The sequence below is a fragment of the Columba livia genome, chromosome 9 (genome assembly GCF_036013475.1).
Source record: "Columba livia isolate bColLiv1 breed racing homer chromosome 9, bColLiv1.pat.W.v2, whole genome shotgun sequence".
Taxonomy (NCBI): Eukaryota; Metazoa; Chordata; class Aves; order Columbiformes; family Columbidae; genus Columba; species Columba livia.
The window spans coordinates 22,305,053-22,324,023 of NC_088610.1; the positions used below are offsets into that span (position 1 = coordinate 22,305,053).

At 40.7% G+C, this 18,971-nt stretch overlaps 2 protein-coding genes across 9 annotated transcripts in view; one reads left to right on the forward strand and one right to left on the reverse strand.

Annotated features, from left to right (window-relative positions):
• PCCB (propionyl-CoA carboxylase subunit beta) overlaps nucleotides 1-14,926 on the forward strand; it is a 36,229-nt gene extending 21,303 nt beyond the window's left edge. For all 4 annotated transcript variants that reach the window (XM_065073108.1, XM_065073107.1, XM_065073106.1 and 1 more), the window contains 11 exons: nucleotides 11-124; nucleotides 1,691-1,801; nucleotides 2,139-2,247; nucleotides 3,170-3,290; nucleotides 6,910-6,991; nucleotides 8,971-9,094; nucleotides 10,129-10,236; nucleotides 12,551-12,651; nucleotides 13,195-13,293; nucleotides 13,509-13,602; nucleotides 14,672-14,926. In XM_065073108.1, the coding sequence (XP_064929180.1) occupies nucleotides 11-124; nucleotides 1,691-1,801; nucleotides 2,139-2,247; nucleotides 3,170-3,290; nucleotides 6,910-6,991; nucleotides 8,971-9,094; nucleotides 10,129-10,236; nucleotides 12,551-12,651; nucleotides 13,195-13,293; nucleotides 13,509-13,602; nucleotides 14,672-14,793 (1,185 nt within the window). In that variant the 3' untranslated portion in view covers nucleotides 14,794-14,926. The remainder of the gene's footprint in view (nucleotides 1-10; nucleotides 125-1,690; nucleotides 1,802-2,138; nucleotides 2,248-3,169; nucleotides 3,291-6,909; nucleotides 6,992-8,970; nucleotides 9,095-10,128; nucleotides 10,237-12,550; nucleotides 12,652-13,194; nucleotides 13,294-13,508; nucleotides 13,603-14,671) is intronic.
• Nucleotides 14,927-16,678: 1,752 nt separating this feature from the next.
• STAG1 (STAG1 cohesin complex component) overlaps nucleotides 16,679-18,971 on the reverse strand; it is a 174,395-nt gene continuing 172,102 nt past the window's right edge. For all 5 annotated transcript variants that reach the window (XM_065073078.1, XM_065073076.1, XM_065073077.1 and 2 more), the window contains one exon: nucleotides 16,679-18,927. In XM_065073078.1, the coding sequence (XP_064929150.1) occupies nucleotides 18,904-18,927 (24 nt within the window). In that variant the 3' untranslated portion in view covers nucleotides 16,679-18,903. The remainder of the gene's footprint in view (nucleotides 18,928-18,971) is intronic.

Genomic DNA, 18,971 nt, shown 5'->3' on the forward strand with positions numbered 1-18,971 from the left:
TCATCACTAGATCATGGATCAGGCTGCCATGGTTGGAGCACCAGTGATTGGGCTGAATGACTCTGGAGGAGCCCGTATTCAGGAGGGAGTGGAGTCCTTGGCAGGCTATGCAGATATATTTTTGGTAAGTGGGCTGCTGGATGACCAGGGAGCTTGGCACCCACAAAGGTGGATAAAGTCTTTCTTTACTCAAGTCTCTGTAAGTAAACTTGTAGGTTGTTATCACCTATTTCAGCCAGTGTTACCTGGTGGAGAAAGAAGCATATATGAGGGCTTCTGAGACCTGGAGTTTTCTTATTGCCTTTGGGCAAATTACTGTACCTCTTAGTTCCGTTTACCTTGTAAAACATTGTGATTCAATGAAAACCTCTGTAGGAATTGCACTGTATACTGAGCTTTGTCATAAAAATGAAAGAATAGGCAATTTACTTAATTGGAAAAAAACCTCAGACAATTATATAACTTTCTGATCTGCACTAAAATATGGCTTGCCTGTGTCGGCATGTAATTTCTCTCGAGTATTCATCTGTTTGTCTGAGGCAGGTGTGCATGCTGTAGTTCAGAGGGTGTTTTGTTAGGTGACTGATGGTTGCGATCCACCACCAGCTGTCTCTGCATCTCCTCTGAAATGCAGACTTGTTAAGAATTTCACACACCAGATTTATTTTCAATAGGGCTGATAAAAGGTGAAATATTTCCACTGCAGAAAGAAGAACTTAAAGTAAACAGATACTATGAACTTGAAGAAGACCTGAGAAACTTGGATCAGAAGCACCAAGTGCCTGTTCTGTGGGGTAAAAAAGAAAACAAAAAAGTTTTGTTTTGTTTTGTTTTTAAAGATACAAGTCAGAGGTTTCTCTTCAAAGAACAGTATGCAGTACAAAGTTAACCTTACCGTTTGGCAACATCCAGTACCGATTGGACTGGTGAAAGATTTATATTTCTACAGTATTTCCGTGCCTAATGCAAGAATTTTTCCTGTAGACATGCTACTGTTCATTTTTTCACTGAAATTACATTGGTTCATATGCTACCAAACCACACAGTTTCAAGGTGAACAAAACGTAAATGCAATTGTGCTTTCAGTAGGATGACAAGTTAGTCAGATGCTAACAGTCTTTTGGATTGGTGCAATCTGAGATGATGCTGTTGAACAGTTACAGAAGTCAATTCTAATCCCGTTGAGCAATGAGCAAGGTAAACATTTGTTTGGACAACTTGCTGCCCGTGTTGGTGGACAGCAGTAATTCAGCATTGTGTAAAACTCCAGCTCGTGCAGGAATCTGATTTTAAGAAAATGTCTGCCACAGTTGGTTAGTAACACGTACTTCTACCTCCGATAGTGTACGTATAGTTCAAATTTCAGGTGCCTGCACTTCTCACTACTCCAGGCTCAGTGAATTTTTTGCCCCTGCAGCATCTATTGAAGTCTCACATTCCATCTTCTTTTGCAATCATTGCATGGTATATAAAACCAAATGTATGGGAACAGAAAGAAGCACAACAGTAGCAACAGAATTATTTTGGTTCTCTTTGCATCAAGACATTCTCTCCAGATGTTTGTCTCCTGGGAAATAAAGCAAGCTGTCCTCTCCTGTTTGTGGTTGTGAATTCTTGCAGAATCTGTGCACAGACTTAAAGATGCACTTTTTTGGTGAAACTAGATGTCTTTTTTTTTTTCCTATTGCAGAGAAATGTTCTGTGTTCTGGGGTAGTTCCCCAGATCTCCCTCGTTATGGGTCCTTGTGCTGGTGGAGCTGTGTATTCACCTGCTTTAACTGATTTCACATTCATGGTGAAGGTAAGGGTGGAGTATCTCCTGGTCTGCTGCTGGTCACATTGATCAGACACAAACTGACCCCACATGAAGGTTCTCTTTTGAGATGGTCCCCTGATCTGGATTAAGTTATTTTTTTTTCCTGAAAAGTCAAGAATAACTTTCTCAGATAACCTGTGGATAGCTGCATTTTCTGTGGATTTTTAATATCATGCATTAAGGTTTTTTAAGAAATTCATCCCTGTGTTCTACTGTTTCCTTATTTTGGGGAAGGTCTTTAGAGACTGGGGTTTTCCTGAGGTGCTTTTGCAGCTTGGATCTAGCGTTTACTGTGTTTTTTTGCTTTTTTTTGCTCCCCCAGGATACATCCTATCTATTCATCACTGGCCCCGATGTAGTGAAGTCTGTTACCAATGAAGATGTCACCCAAGAGCAGCTTGGGGGTGCGAAGACACACACTGCTGTATCTGGTGAGAGCTGGGTACTTTACTTAACATACTAACTGCTCGTTAAAGGAGATTTTCAAGCTAAACAGCTGATTGTCTAGTGCACATTTTTGTACTTGTGGGTGTCACTTGAATCTAAGTGATAAAACTCTACTTAAGCACAGGATCTTACTCTGTATAGGGTATCCTTGCCAGTACTTTTTAGTGATGGAAAACAAAACAGGAAAAGTGCGAGTGTGGGAGAGTTCTGGGATTTGGAAGAGAAAACGGCAAATCCACAAAAGGCTCTGGAAGTGGGAAGGTTGTCAGAGGGCAGGGCTTAGCAAGCAGGCTTGGGGTGCTGTGGGTTTTTCTTTTCCTTGTCCAAATTTGCATGGGTTGAAAGATTCTTACCAATGCCTTGTTTGCTTACTAACATGATTGATTGAACTTCTTCACTATAAACCAAGTGGCAGTGACAGATGAAACACTTTTTTCTTTTGCCCTCTGGAAAAACTTTGTGATTCACGAAATCTTCTTGAGGCTCAAAATGACTGTGGGATCTCAAATTCTGTCTGGATTGGTGATGAACCAAACCACACACATAGACACTGCTCAGATCCAGCATTTATAAAAGAACTTGTAGTCCAAAGCTTGAGTGCAGCACAGTAACCTGGATTGAATTCCAGAAGGCTGGGATCCAACTAGGTCTGTGACAGCTGATAAACCAGCTTACGTTATTTTAAATATGAGGTCAACAATCCAGACCCGTTAAGGAGGAGGTCTGATACAGCCACACATTTTCTAGATATTTTTAGCTGGTCAGATCTGGTGGCTTAAAACTCCCAGTTGTTAATAGCTGAGTTTAAAAATTTTTGCTGTTACTACTTTGTATCTTTATTGGTACATACTTGAAAGGGAAACCTTGCAAAATAATTTAAATAAATGCTTAACTGTTTCTTTCCAGGAGTCGCTCACAGAGCCTTTGAGAATGATATAGATGCTTTACTTAATCTCCGAGAGTTCTTTAATTATTTACCTCTCAGCAACCGTGATCCAGCTCCAGTCTGTGAATGCCATGATCCCAGGTAAGAGGAGACTGGCTGAAATGTGTGGTCTGTCCACCAAATTTCATGGTTTCTCTGGCTAAATGAGTGTTTTGTGTCTGGGATCTTGGCTGATAGTTCTGCATTGTGGTATATGTATATCAGAAGTGTTTCAATATGCATGTGTAGATACGTATGTGCTCACTGATAGATGTAATATTTAATTTTCTGAAAGCCATGGTGTGCAGGGAAAAGTCCTGTGTACAGATGGGCTGTGACAGTCCTTGGAACAAGCAAGTGAGGCAGGAGATAGCGTAGTGAACGGAAGTGGGGAGAACTTGCCCTGCTTTGTCAGTTTGTTGGGTAAATTCTGCTCAGTAAGGTTAGAGGTGAGGAAGCAACATGGAGGCAGAAAGTTTTCTGGATTAGGTACTTGTCTGTCAGGCTCCTTGTGTAGTTGGCAGCTTAACAAAGGACGGACTTGAGTACTTTCAAGAGGGGAGAAACAGTGACTGTCTGGATTTTAATCAGAGAATTTTTCCAAGAGATAAAGCCAGAGAGCCAGCCCGGCGTTGTTTGAGGAGCCAGTGGTGTTAAAGACAGAGTGTCAGGGCGCTTGAAAGTCTTTTTACTCGAGATCCAGTTGCACCCCCAGTTCAGCCCTCTCTGTAGGGAACCTGTAAGAGGACGTTGCCCTCTCCGGTATGGGAGCTGCTCCTGATGTTGTTCCTTTCAGTTCTTTGTATGTGTGTGATCTATGTCTTGTCTTACATCCATGAAGATGTTCACATGTGAGCTGGAAGGTTTTCTCTTCCTGCTTCACTGTTCTTTGCAATGTCTTTGAAACAATTTGTTTGGGGAGGTTTGTTGTTTTTTTTTTCATCCATTTAACAAATCAGTGCTCTGGTACCTGAAATACATTGTTCACTAATAGAGAAATAAATTTGCCAGTTGCTTTTAGAGAATGGTCAGAGTGGTCCTAATTTTTGCTAAGATGTTGGTCTCTAGGATTTTATTAAAGTGCAAGACTGTTCCAGTTTGATAGTGACAAACCAAAGCAAATCCCTTATGTTATGTGGTAAATTTGAAGGATTATGTCTGAGGTTATAATGTTCTTTCCAAGCATTCAAGAAGCTGTACTGGGGATAATTACCCTCTATAGACTTGAGTGTGGTATTTTAAGTTCATTATAGAAACAATAGTCTGTTTGGCTTTTTAAATCAATGTATTTCATAATAGGTAGTTCATTTTCTTGTAAGAAGCTGTCATTTGCATTGTAGCTACTAATGTATGAGAGATTAGTTATTTTCTTAAGGGAGACAATCTTTTACGGGGCACCAGCTACAATATTAGAGAATCACAGTATAATAAATGCTCAGTAAGTTGTACTAAGAACTTCAATTTAGTAGCCTTTTCTACATGTGAAGACAGATCTATTTGTTGAATTTGCCTGGTTTTATAGCAGCATCTCCAATATTTCTCCCATTTGTGGTCTTAATGCTTACATTGGTAGTATTTCATCTGGACATACTGACATCTTAATAGATTCCTTTTGCTTTGAATTGATGTGTTTGTTTGATCCTACCACTGCTCCAGTCAAAGCCTGTCCCTTTAGAGTAATTATTTTCTTATTGTATCATTTTCATACCACAAAAAATTGCCTGGAATAATGCAAGTTAACTGTAACATACTTTTTCTTCATCATAAAGTCCAGCAGCTGGTGGGTTGTGGTTAGTGTGTGGGGTTTGATGGTTGGTTGGTTTTTTTCTTCCTCTAGGTGGGTAAGTTCTTTGTGGTGTTGAAAAATGTCAGCCTTGGTTGCTGAAACTGCTCTCAATTGGAGTGTTGACATCAGTGGCCTGGGTTCTGAAGGGTTAGAAGGTTCCTTATAGTCCCAAGTTGCCTGATGGTGAATATGTCCTCTGCCTTTGAAGGGTGTCTAGTTAATTGCATTTGGTATATTATATGGTGTGATTTTACCTTTATGTGTCTTTGACTATAAAAAATTTCATTTCCTCTGAAGCCTAAAGTATGCATACGGATTTCTGGAGGAGGTTATTATAAATTCTTAGTAACTGAGTACAGTTTCCCCTTTCTGTTGAATGAAACCCAATATTGATCTGGGTGAGAGTGTCTCAAGCTGTTACAGGCTCGTTACTCTGCAGCACTGTGAATTTATCAGAGCAATAATCTAATTTTTCCACTTCCCTTATCTGCTGGGGTACCACAGATGATGGGCAGAACTTCGAGCATGTTCATATCTACTCTATGGACAAGAAAAAGGTTTAGGATGTTTTGTGGCTTGTGGTTTAGTATGATAAAATCAGTTGCTTTCATCAGATTAAGGTTTCATTTTTTTAAGAAAATATTTGCATGCAGTATTCCTAATCATGTGAAAAAAAATACCTGAAGTGTTGATATCGTGTTTTTTCTATTAATGGATGCATCTCTTGCTCTCTCGGCAAGGAGACGTGTCTCTCTAGCCCCGTGTGTGTGAGGGAACACAGAGACAGCCCTGGGCCTTGCATTATTAGTTTTTGCCTGATTTTGACAAACTGCAGATCACTTCCTTCAGTTTTAAATTGGGTGTCTAGAGCCTTGTGTTGTCTTGCTTTAAATGGACGAAATCACAGCATTGTTAAAATAGTGATTTAATAAGGACTCCACAGAAACGCCATTTATAATCGGTATAGATCAGTATTGTTATGGAATAGCACAAATATAATAGTCCCTGGAGTCTTCTCAGTGATGACACCCCTCATTGGGACTGCGAGTGAATCCAAAGACACAGTGAATGCAAACACTCATAGGTCCTTAATGAAGCTGATATGATCAAAGGTGGAGGTAACTGATAGTGTCAACTGCTGACAGGGAGGCAGCATTTTTGTTAAATGTGAAGCTCCACATGACGTGCATCGTAGTTGAGTTAAGCAGAGTTAACAATGAAGATGCTTTAAACACAGCCCTCAGACTGCAGAAGCTGAGAGCCCGTGTGTTTTCCCCACCCGTGAATTTCTGCTTTTTTGTGACGGGGAGATAAGTGGAGAAGTTTCCTGTGGTTAAGTGTGTTCAAAAATCACAAGTACACACTGTGGGCAGGGAAAAGATCAGAGTTGTAAATGTTAGCTCCTAAACCGTGTGTGCTCAATAGATGTAGGTGTGTAACAGGGACCTTGCTCTGCCCTGGCAGAAATCGTTTTGCCTGCCCAGCTCTAAGGACTGGAGCCACTGGATAATTGGGCTCTTCTGCTTCTGCAGCTTGACACACCAAATCCTTTTCCCCAGGGCTGGCTGGTGCCCCAGCACAGCATCCCACATGCCTCCAGTGCCCTCTGCAGACTGCCATTTGTAGCACCCGAGTTCCTTGCTGATACTCCACGTGTGATATTAGGCTCTTCTAATCAAAGAGGAGAAATATCATTTCCAGGAGATGGTTTCTTAAGCAGCGGTACCTACGGAAGAGCTGTCTCCTTCAGGAGGAGATCCATCAGGCTTTTGTCCTCCTGGTGCACAACTGGCTGAGCCTCTGCCTGCTTTTTTTCCCAGTATTTGAGAAGCAGTTTCCATGAAGTCTCTGGGAGGTGGAATTGCTTGAGTTTTTGGTCTTGGATGTTCATCTGATCTGTAAATATTGTTGCTCATGTTTGTTTATTTTCTTCAGTGACCGTTTGGTTCCTGAGCTGGACATGATCGTACCAACTGAATCTACTAAAGCCTACGATATGCTGGATATCATACACTCCGTAAGTCTGCTAGTGTGAGCATTGTTGAAATGAATACGGATATATTTATATTCTGTGTCTAAATAATTGAAGGAAACCAATACAATGGCACTGAAGATAAACTGTTAGTCTTCACAAGTTACTGTTTTTACCTTTGTAGTAGCCATGAATGAAGGGACAATGTAATCTACAGAAAAAAAGATTGTAGAATAGCAGATGAAAGGAATCCTAAGATTTATTTTCAGGATACATCTTCTTATGCTGCATGCATAACAGTACAGACAAAAGGTGCTGTAATTCAGTTTTCTGTCTGGGCTCAGAACAACCCCCTGCTTTGGAAACTTGCTTCCCTCCCTGCACCTTGTTACAATTGTCTTGAATTCTATCACTTTTTCTTTATAAAAGGTGATAAGCTACATAGAGTACACTGAAAGATTTACCATTCTCTATTTATTTTAAGAGACCACTATGTACACAGACAATACAAGAACATACTTATTTTAATTACAAGTCAAGCACTCAGAAGTTTGGAAACTCCGATACTGAAGTTTCATTAAGTGAGGCAAATACTCTGGGAGGTTGGCAGGGAAGCAAACATCGTACTTTTTTTAAAAAAAACTGAAAGCCATGCAATGTATAAATAATGGAGATTTTATTAAAGCAGCAGTGGCAATGCTGGTAATTCTCTTGCCTGACTTTGAGTACTTTACTTCTCCAGTATTAAGAACTTAATACGTGATAAATGCTTGGGCAGAGACCATGGTTGTGAAAGAAGTTTAATCACATGAAACAGTGACAGCCCCTGTAGAGCACCCTGAGAGGCTGCATTTTGAATAGTAAAATTTCCAGCTGCTGCTTCTTCCACTCAGGTGTGGAGTGGCCGATGCCCCAGGGCTCTGAGGTGGATGGTGAAGCTCCATTTCTACCAATGTATGTTTGTAGGATCTTTACCAATTTCTCCCTTTTGCTATTTTATTTGACTCTTTCTCCCCACACGTTCATTCAGCTAACAGGTTTCAGTTTGGAACGGGCTGCATTTAGACTCATTTTCGTAGAGAAAGCAAGCTCAGGATGTTTTTCATCTCTGGATTCTTCCATTTTGAATGTCAGTACTACCTATTCCAAGTTAAAAGGTGGCATTTAAGAAAAAAATTCTTAGGTGAATTAGGGGAAAAAACAAACCAAACCCTCCCACAGACTTTGAGAAGTATTAAGGAAAGAAATAAAACTACTTGAATAATACTTAACGTTTCCACAACTTTTCATTTGCCTCAGTCTCAGAAATGACGGGCAACTGCAGCCTGTGTAGGCAAAGTTGTCATAAACAGATGAAAACAAGGAATTCTAGTCGGAAACAGGAGGCAGCTGTGTATAGGTGTCGCTACTGCTCCACGTATAATTATGATCTCTTTGAACAAGTGATTTTTGATGCTGCGTGGATGTCATCTGGCAGAGCACACGCTGGAACCCGAGTCCCGAAGCGCAGTTGCCAGGGGCTGGTGCGGATAAACGTGTCTCTCCTTTCACCCGCAGTGAATTTGGGGCAGATGTACCCAGCAGTGCGGCTGGATTGCCCTCTGCTAATGGAGTGAGCTTGCAAAGAAACCGTCTACATTACACATTGTGGGGACTTTTGGAGCTCCATAAAGCACTATTTGCTTTTTATCACTGGAAATTGTTCCTTAAAAGTGTAGCCTGCCAATAATTGAGAAAGAAGTTCTTAACACCTGATTTCTTATAAGCTAGGAAAGAAGGCTACTGCAGAGAAAATGTCATAAAGATTTTCTCTGTTGGAATGCAAAAGTGGCAGTTCTAATAATACGTGCAGCACTAGTTACTTCCAGGAATGAAGGCTGCAAGGACAACTGAAAGGTTTCTTTATTCTTTTTTTAATTTTGCAAGTTCTAAAATGTTTTAAAAGTTCTGATAGTAACGCAACTGATTTGTGTTTGCCTGTGTATATACATACACGTATATCTGTCTGCCTCTCACCCTTGCAGATTGCTGATGAAAGGGAATTCTTTGAGATCATGCCTTCCTACGCCAGGAACATTGTTGTCGGATTTGCCAGGATGAATGGCCGAACTGTTGGGATAGTGGGCAACCAACCCAAAGTGGCATCAGGTTAGAGTTGGCTGTGCGAGTCCAGTGTGAAAGGTTTTAACAGTGTTTTAGCATCCTCTTTTGTGGTTTTTTTTTGCACACTTTGTATGGCTGGCTGAGAGAGTTTGTTTTGTATGGTCCTCCAATCATTCTGTGTTTTTCTACGGCTTTCTTGGTGTTGAATCTCATTGAAATACAGCTGTGACATGTTTAACTGAAAAACAGTTGATCTCTTTAGTGGATCACGAAGGTGATGTTGCAGTGTCCGACGCCAGAGGTGTGGTAGGAGCACACAAGGAGGGTGGGTACAAGACCCGTTTGGCAGCAGCCTCCGCTTAACCGGGTTAAGCATAACATGGAAACTACATCCTCCCTGTCACAGCATCAAAATCTTCTTTCACTAATCAGGACTTCATGTTTACTCCTTAGTTTTAAGGTTTTTGCCTTTTTGTTGGGGAAAATTGGATGACACTGTGATGTTTTATTGTCTTGCTAATCTGAACGCCGTATGATACCAGACAGCGAGTTTTACTGTTACTTTAGTCTTCATTTCATATTGTCAATTTTAAGAAAGATTTCCAATGTTTTAGATAGATGTTCATATACAAAATGTGTTTAGGTTCAATGTAACAGCACATAATGTAATTTGGAATGACACTGAAACAGAACACAAATCCTTTGCAGCATGTTTAGCAATAATCCTGATCTCAAAATATTAGTGGACTCTCTTTTTTTAATTGACAACTCTTTAGCCCCTCAGTATGACTGATCTGAAAAAATATCAGTAAAGGGAAATTACAGAATATTACTTTATAATTGAAACGGCTACTTTTGGGGATAGAAAACTGTATGTACAGTGGTCAGAAAAATGAAATGAGTGGCTGTTGAATATAGATTGTACTCTAATCTTAGTTCTAAACTAGCAAACCTTCATGGTAGATTATCTACAGATAAGCATTTGTTTTAAGATGACAATGCAGCTAAAACAGTGTGTGATTTTTGACACTGCAGATAACTGGAATGGTTAACACCTTACTCTGTTTTCTTAACTTCAGGGTGCTTAGACATAAATTCCTCTGTGAAAGGAGCCCGCTTTGTTCGCTTCTGTGATGCCTTCAACATACCTCTGATCACTTTTGTGGATGTTCCTGGATTTTTGCCAGGTATGCCTTGCCATTCTATTTCAGCTAGTTGTGAGGTAGTGGTGATGTTAAAAACCCATTTTAAAAACTCTGTAAGACATTTACTGCAGTAGACATAATAAGCCAGGTTTTAAAAATGCCACTTTTTGGGAGAGAAACTCTGTAATCTAATATGGTAATCATCACACAAGGGTATTGAAATATGCAAGAAACTGCAGAAAAAGAAGTGTGTAACTATGCCATCGATACTGCTATCGGTGCGTTCTGAGATCAAGAAGCTTTGCTGGGCTTCCCTGTGGAGAGGGCTGGTTCATGAGTTAATGCTGAAGTGTTTAGGGTGAAGTTAAAGGGGGGAAAAACATACTTTGTTGTCACTGAATCAGTTGTACACAAACCCCCTCCCCGTATCTTTGAAGGCCTTGGTGCTTTCATGCTCCAAGGTATTTTTCAGATCAAAATGCCTGTGATTCAGAAGCTTTGGGTGAATCAGTAAGGAAAGGTTTGAGATTAGACTTTGTCAGCATAGGCTACAGGAGCTGTTAATGTGAAAATGACCTATTAGAAAACAGCTTGTGTGAAGAATATAAATGTTATACTGACAGATATGCTAAGTTTTTTGTAGAATGGACTATAAAACTATTGTATAAAACCATGGTTTAACCTCAAGGCATCCAAATGTCACTAGTCAACATCCCAGTTCTTATTTTAATACAATGTATTTTGCATGTTTGAACAATGAGACAATACTGCTCCCGTGGAACAAGCAGCAGCTTAGTTTTCTTTAGCACTTCAGGGGCCACTACAGGACTCCAGATTTGGACAGCTGCTCAGAATCCAAGAGCAAAGCTATTTCCATATAGCAAAAAAAAAGTAGTAACTTAATATTGCATAATATTGGTTTGAAAGTATATTAATGGAAGATAAATAAAGGTAAAAGTAAAGACAACTGAAGCTTGATAGTAATGCTAGACTGTTGTATTTTGAGTTAGGCAAGATTAATAAATTAGCATTAGACGTTTCATTTTAAGTAATTAATGCTGAGGGTGGTGATCAGCTCATCTCCCCGTTCAGTAGAAAGAATCTGTCACAGTGGGTCACAGAGGTGTACAAAACATCTCACAGGGTTGGTGAGCAAACACTTTAAATAGCCCCCAATTTAACAGGTGTGCACAGAGATGACATTTAAGGCATTCATATGCTGTAGCTGGATAAAAGCACAGATTTAGAACAAGTTTGGGACTGATCTATGGCCAGAAAATACACTTGAGGCATTTTAAGTGGCTGGTTACTTTGTGCTAAGTGTGAAGTAGAAACGGCAGCCGTGACCAGATGACAAGGGCTGTGAGTGCTCCCCAGCTTCCAGGTGGAGCATCCCAGCTGTGTTCAGGCTGTTTCTTGGGATCAGGCTGTTCCACTTTCCACTGCTGGGAAGGTGCTGCAGGCTTGGCAGGTCCCACTGGCTGGAGGGAAATACAAAAGAACCAAAAGCGACATTGCAGTTGAGAACAGACATTTGAAAGTCTAGGCATAAATTATTAGACACTCCAATTATACTTGAAGGGAAACATCAAAGTCAAGTCACCAAATAAATAGGCTACCAAAAACGTTATTAAAAATCTCACAAAATAATTTTTACTTAAAATCTTACATAAAAAAAAAAAAATAATCCATTAAAAAGCTCCCAAATCTTCCAGAAAGCAGAAGTCAGTAGGTGGATAAACTATTATAGAAAATTATTATAGAGTTATATCTAGTAGTCTGAAATTCAGAAATCCTAGAAATAAACATAGGATTGCTGTTTCTGAGTTAAGGCAGTTGGGCCTGTGCCTGGGACAGAACTGGGTTGAACATCCTGTAACATGGATGATGTGCGTTCCTGTCTGCTCCATAGGACCATTCTCCAGAAACACCTGCTGTGTGAATCCTTACAGAGGAACTCAGGCTCTGTCTTTGAAGGTCCAGCATCCTGGGCCTGCTTGATGTATGGTCTAGAAAAAAAGGGGTTTAGAAGAGTATGTTTCTAGGGAGGTGAATCTAGGTTGTGTTTTTTACCAGTAGACACATTTGGAGTTTTGCAAATTGTATTTTATTCCTAGGAAGAGACCATCTGGTGAGTGTTCTGGGCCTGTGACCTTACATACAAATACATGCTGCTTTTGGCTAGAGAGTTTTTGTAATGATGCTCCACATCTTATGGAGAACATTTATTGGATATTTACCCTGTCCTGGATGTTGATGTGGCTCTGGTTGTTTTTAGGTTTGCTGCTGGTAATGGAAAACAACAATTGCCAAACCACATACGGGGTTTTTGTGAATTCCCTTTTGTCGTTTGTAGGTACAGCTCAGGAGTATGGTGGAATCATACGTCATGGTGCAAAACTACTGTTTGCCTTTGCAGAAGCAACTGTGCCTAAAATTACCATCATCACCAGAAAGGTGAGTCGGCACAATTGCGCAGTGTTCTTCCAGAGTTCCTGTTTTCACTAGTAGCAACTTGGGTTATTGCGAAGCTTCCTCCATTGGTCCCGCTTCTGCTTTCTGTCCTTGTCACTTCTCCGTTTATCCCATCCGGTAACACATCTTTATGTCAGGTTACAAGAGGCCATTTCTTCTATTCTCAGAGTATGACCTCAGTGCCTTCATGCCTCTTATCTCTGCACTCCTCTGAAATGGCGTTTCTGCTCTTTGCTTTCTCCCTGGAATGCTTTCAGTCAAGTGTTTGTCCCCCATCACGCGGTGTGGACATGCCATCTGTTTGCACACACAAATCCTTCTCTGTTGTTGCCACTTCAGTCTCCTTTTCCACAACTGGTGCTGGTTGTACCTTTCTTCTGCTTTGTTTGCAGGTTTAATGCTCACGTGGTTTCTCCTATTCCATATACTATGTGTTTTGGAAGAGTAAAAGCTGCAAGAACAATGTAGGCCATTGCTACTGTGAGGTTATTCCACACTAATTAATCCCTTGGTTTTTTGTTGCAGGCCTATGGGGGTGCCTATGATGTGATGAGTTCCAAGCATTTAAGAGGAGATGCAAATTACGCCTGGCCCACGGCAGAGGTGGCAGTGATGGGCGCCAAGGTAAAGGCAGGCTGTCCCTCCCTGCGGTGCTGCAGCCAGCAGTGCCTTCACAGGGCTCAGAGGTGGCCTAGCAAGACGATGACAACTGGTATTGCCCCTGTAATGGCTTACTGGAATGCACACTTAGATACTGGGTGGGGACTGGGGCTGGTAAAGCAGCTTTCCTCTGTACAGGCTGAATTACTGCCACTGACCTGCAGGCTTTGTCTTCCTAGGGTGCTGTCCAGATCATTTTCAGAGGAAAAGAGGCAGATGCGGAGGCTGAATATGTGGATAAGTTTGCAAACCCCTTTCCTGCAGCCATGAGAGGTACAGTTATCTCACACATCATGTCCCCTGTTTGAATTTCATATTGCACATAGATAAATTTGTAGCTATTCAGCTTTTTGCTAATAAATAAGTTATTTAGGCAAGACATTTGTATCTGAGAAAGGTGATGTTTAACCATAACTTGTGCACGTAAAGGAAAAATGCATCTAGACACAAAACACATCCTCAGTTGGAAAGAGACTGGTGAGATGTGGGCACTGCACTGAAAAGCGTATTTTCAATTTTGTAAATATTAGAACGCACCTCACAAGTCTGACTTTTCCTTAGAAGTACCTGTGCTTTGACAATCTATGTGACAGTTCTAGATGCAGACCAGTGCCCTTAAGAAAGGGTCAGAGTCTAGTTCAGTTCAGTGATGCTCCCTGGCACTTTTGGAGTAAATTTTTCTGCTATTTTTACTTCTGAATTTCACTCCTAGCATTGAAGTATTACCTGTGCTCCAGAAGGCAGCTCTGTAGCCTCTGGACTCAGCTCTGTTTCCAGTTATGCTGGCTTACTCCCTTGATTGGTTTTGTACTTTGTTTAGATCCCATTAACAGTGCCACAGGGCTGGGAAGACTCAGCCATAACCATTCTGTACAGTGTTGCTCCCTCTGGTTTTGCACTAGACTGACTATTACAGCTGTTAGAGCCAGACAACACCACCCTTGTGCAGTGCAAAGTCAAGGGATGTCTCCTCTGATCAACACTTCTGAACCTTTAAATCAGACTAATTAGTAGTAGATGGAAGGAGATGGTAAGTCTCAAACTTTGCAGTAACAGGTGCAGTACTCAGTGAGCAAAGCCCTCTCCTTAACGTTTTTGGCTTGCTAACTTTTGCAAAAGTTAAACAAGTAAATGTTTCCAATTTAAAAATCATTGACACTGGAATATTTCTTTTTCAGGCTATTTTAAATTATTTTCTTAAGTTAATTTGTAACTTGTGAAGTGCTTAGTTCAAATACTGTTTTGGTTTTGCTAATTTACGTTACATCCTAGATACAGAAAGCTGAGAGGCAAACTATTCATGGTTGGTCAGGGTTTTTTTTGTGTGGTTTTTTTTTTTCAGGGTTTGTTGACGATATCATCCAACCTTCAAGCACCCGCATGCGCATCTGCCACGATCTCGATGTGCTGGCTAGTAAAACCCAGTCCAACCCCTGGAAGAAACACGCTAATATCCCACTGTGAGTGTGAGGAGGGGCTTGGAAGCCACGGCAGTGTTCTGAAAACAAATACACTCTGTCTACTTTGCAATGAAAATGTATCTTTTCATTTTGATTTTTGCTAATGACTACCAATAAATCGTAGTACATATCTCTAATTTGGGGTCTTACCAGTTATCTCTGTAACGCCCCTTTGGTGGGTTAACAATCAAGACGACTTGCAGTGCCCGCTGGCTGCTCAAGGTCAAATGCTGCCTGGGCTCCTTCATTCTGCCAGGCGTTGCTGCGGCCTCACACTGCTGAGAAGTCACCTCTGCGGCGCTGAGCACTGGCCCTGGGTCACCCTTTGGAGTCTGACTCCAGCCTCACAGTGAGAAAACTCCTGGGCTTGCATTTCAGTGCACTGGAATCCAGGCTTTGCTGATCTCAGCCTAACCTGTTCTGTTCCTCTGCTGGACTGTTCTGAGTTGCAACTTTTACCTGCTGGCTGCAGCAACAGTGTGTCTCAGGTTGGTATTGGTGACCTCGAGGGACACAAGACAGTGCACCCACAGTGGGAAAGGGGCATTTCTGATGGGACAGAAATTCTTCTCTGTGAGCATGGGGGGCCTTTTGTCCCTCAGCAGAGGGGTGAAACAGAGACCTGCAGAGGCCTCTTCCAGCCTAATTTTTTCTATGATTATTTGCCAGACTTGCAAGGAACCAGTGCAGTAGATGTTACTGATCAGCCCTGGGCCCTGTGCTCTCTCTGCTTGTTAGAAGCTGCATTGTAACTACAGCCACAGGAGTTAGTGAGTAACAACCACCATCACGTTTAGCACTACTGCGAACAGCTGCATGGAGCTCTGTAACGACCCATCTGTTGTAAGTAACCTCAGTAATTAATGGCACTACATTATAAGACAGAGAACTACCTTACCTGCTCTCCCCAAGCATCTGCCTGAAGTGGAAGATAAGATGGCGTCTTCCCAGGTAGGTGCAGCCGGTGCCTGAGGGAGTACAGCTTGGAGCCTGTACCTGGGGGAAAAAGTAATTTTTAAGAAAATAATCTAAGAAGACGTTACAGAAGGAAAGTTTCAAGTATGAGTTGCAGCTCTGCACATTTTTGTGGTAGCTAGAGGCAGTGCATTCATGTTATAGATCTGATCTACAGCGTTCTCTGTCCTGGCTGTGTGAACATACCTGGTTGTATCTCAGTAGAAACACTCTCTGAGCAGGTGCCTGAGGGTTGTTGGCTTCCCAAGTTTAGAGGCAAAAGCTGTGTATCACATGAAGTGATATGCACACAGTTTCTTCAGCCTGTCCGGAGTCAGGAGGAGACACTAACCGAGAAACCCAGTTGTCATTGTCACAAATTAAAACATACAACCTTTCTTAATTATTTCCTAACCTCATTAGTTCTGTAGACTTCATCCTCCCATGTCCCTTGCCAGTGCAGGAACTTGGCTCTTTGGAATTTCTCTGGCCACACCACTCAAGATTCTCTTGAATTCCAGTCACCTGCAGAAAAAATAGATTTTAAATAAAATCCTTTTAACAGCCCTTGAATTTAGAAGCAGGACAAGTTACTTACTGTGTTCCACAGAGCATCAGAGTTGAGTGTAACTTACACGCAGCTGGAGATTCAGCGTTGGGGCTGCGTCTCAGGAGTATCCTAAGTGTGCAGCTCAGGCCTTGAGTCCTGTCCCTGTTTCTCACCTGCTGCACTGTGCTACTTCTCTGACTCGGGTGATTGTCCTTCAGGAAGTGAGCTGAGGCTGAAGGGGTGAGGGAGCTGTGCAGAACCTGGGCTATGTGAGATCCACCTTTTAGTGCTTCCTTTGGCGCCTAATACATGGGATGACAATATGTGATGGCCCAAACGAGCATTTAAAAGAAAGTTATAGTGAAGAGGGTGCTCATCATACTCATGATTTTGAATAGTTTATTAAATGAAAGGTGAAGCATCAGTTTTAAATTGTACAAAAGGAAAAAAAAAAACCTCATATTGTAAATGTACAATTTACAGAATTACTAGCAAAACCAATCAAGGAGACACTCATAATACAAAAACCTATTGACTGCAAACTGAACTGGAAACCCATTGCAGGTACCGTGATAATAAATGTTTGTTATACAGTATTCTACAATGTTAAATTAGGAATCAGTTTTCCACACAGAGGACTGTGAAGCACAAGGTTTGTCTGAGACTCTGACTCAAACCAGGCAGCATTTATGATGCTACTATGCTCACAGAATTCTCGTGATGACCATTTAATGCAGCCATTCCTGCCCAGCCCTGTTACTTTTGGGGTAGGGAGGTAATGTTATTTTACAAAGTTCCAGCTACTCCTCAGGTTTTACACATTATGCAGCCGACATCGGAGGAATGGCTGCATTACCTGGTCAGACATTTTTGGCAACCGTGTCTGAGAACTGCACGTGTTGTAAGAAACAAACCTCAGCGCAGTGAAATGCTGGTTTGTTTTTAAAGTTAGATTACTTTCCCTCCCAGCAAGTAAGCACTGGGCATTAACGTCATTTTGTTTTTCAATAAGCTCGTAACAGAAAAAAACTCCATGATTATTTTGCAGTTGCTAAAAAAAGCACCTCTGAACTGCTGTGCTCCAAGTGGGTCAATCGCTTGGTATCTCAGATGCTAATATTAGAATGCAGAAAGGAAGATTAACATTTTGGGGCTGATTCTTAGAGATATGAGAGTCAGTGCAAGTTGTGGATGGCCAGCACCTCTGAGATCAGGCCAGTTTTAACTAAGTAGCAGCTACTAGGCAGAGTCATAAAATCGAAGCATAATGAAATGCCAAATTTTTGAAGACATTGAAAAATCTCTTATTACAATGAATTAGCTGAGAATGTTTTGGGGTTTTGGGATTCTTTTTTTTTGATGTTTTTAACTTTTTTGAAAAATCATATTTTGTTTCTTTTTCCAAAGAATTACTCTTAATATGCACAGTTAACACTGAAAATGTAGCTGTATTCCATTGTAAGCTTAAGAACTTCACCATCTAAGCACAAATTTCTATGCAGCACATACAGTACTTCTAACTGGCAAAATTAATTTACAAAAATAGCGCAAAAGGGTATTTATGGCATGGAAAGTAGACTTTCTTTATGGTACAGTTAAAATTGCTTTTAGTATGCTAAAGTGATTCCTTTCCCCTACCCTTGGATTATTTTTTGATAGGAAAGTTGCTGTTTATGTACCTTGGGTTGGCAGGGCTTGAAGGTAGGTAGTAAAAACAGCAAAGTGATTACTTGAGAACCATTTGTGTGTTTTACTGAGAATACTTTATTTGCTGGTATAAGTTGCTAAAAATGCACAGAGCAAGTACCAATAGAAAATTTCCTGTTTTTGTGTCCCCATGTGCTATATAAAATGAATGTTACACAGCATCTGTTGGAAAAGTGGCTTCATGGACATCTCTTACTTATGTCCCATTATAAATAAAAATAAATCTTCTCAAGAGTATAAAATCTGGGTTTATCATATCAGAATCTGAAATTTTTTGGCAGAGATGCACGTCATTAGAATTCTAACCTCTTCTTCTCAATGCCTATGAGAGGATATAAGCGTACCATAATGCTAATCAAATCCAGTGTGTTCAAAAACACTTTTCTGTAGCCAGAATGACCTGCTTATAGCATCATTGCTAGTCAATGGCTGATAGGCATAGGTTTAATAAAAATGGCTAGCTTTTAAAACATAAAAAGGCAAATGTTAAAACTGTTTTAAATTGTACAGCAGAAAAATAAAGTTAAAAAGTTCTGTTTTCACTCAATGTTGTTTTCAGAAAACATATGTAGAACAGTGTTTATTTTGACAGCTGTCTTAACAATTTAAAACTTCCTCCTCATCCAGAAAAAAAAAAACCCAACTGTTTTAGGACAGTCAAGAACATACAAATGATTTTTTAGGTCAGCCCTCCTGAGGTGACGGGATTGGCCAACATTCCTTTGTGTCATTAAGAAGTTCCTCTTCTTTCTGTCACTACAAACAGGGCTTGACCTCAATCATTTGGTTAAAAATCAAACTGTATCACATCAAAAATGTGGTTTTCATACAAGCTATCACAGTATATAGGCCTCTAGCTCTAAACAATAGAGTTCCAAATTTGTAAAATGTCTTCACCAGACTTCAGAACATAGGCATTCCAAATCCCTAGAAAAATGATTTAAAAGACATTAATTAGGTGCAACGATAAG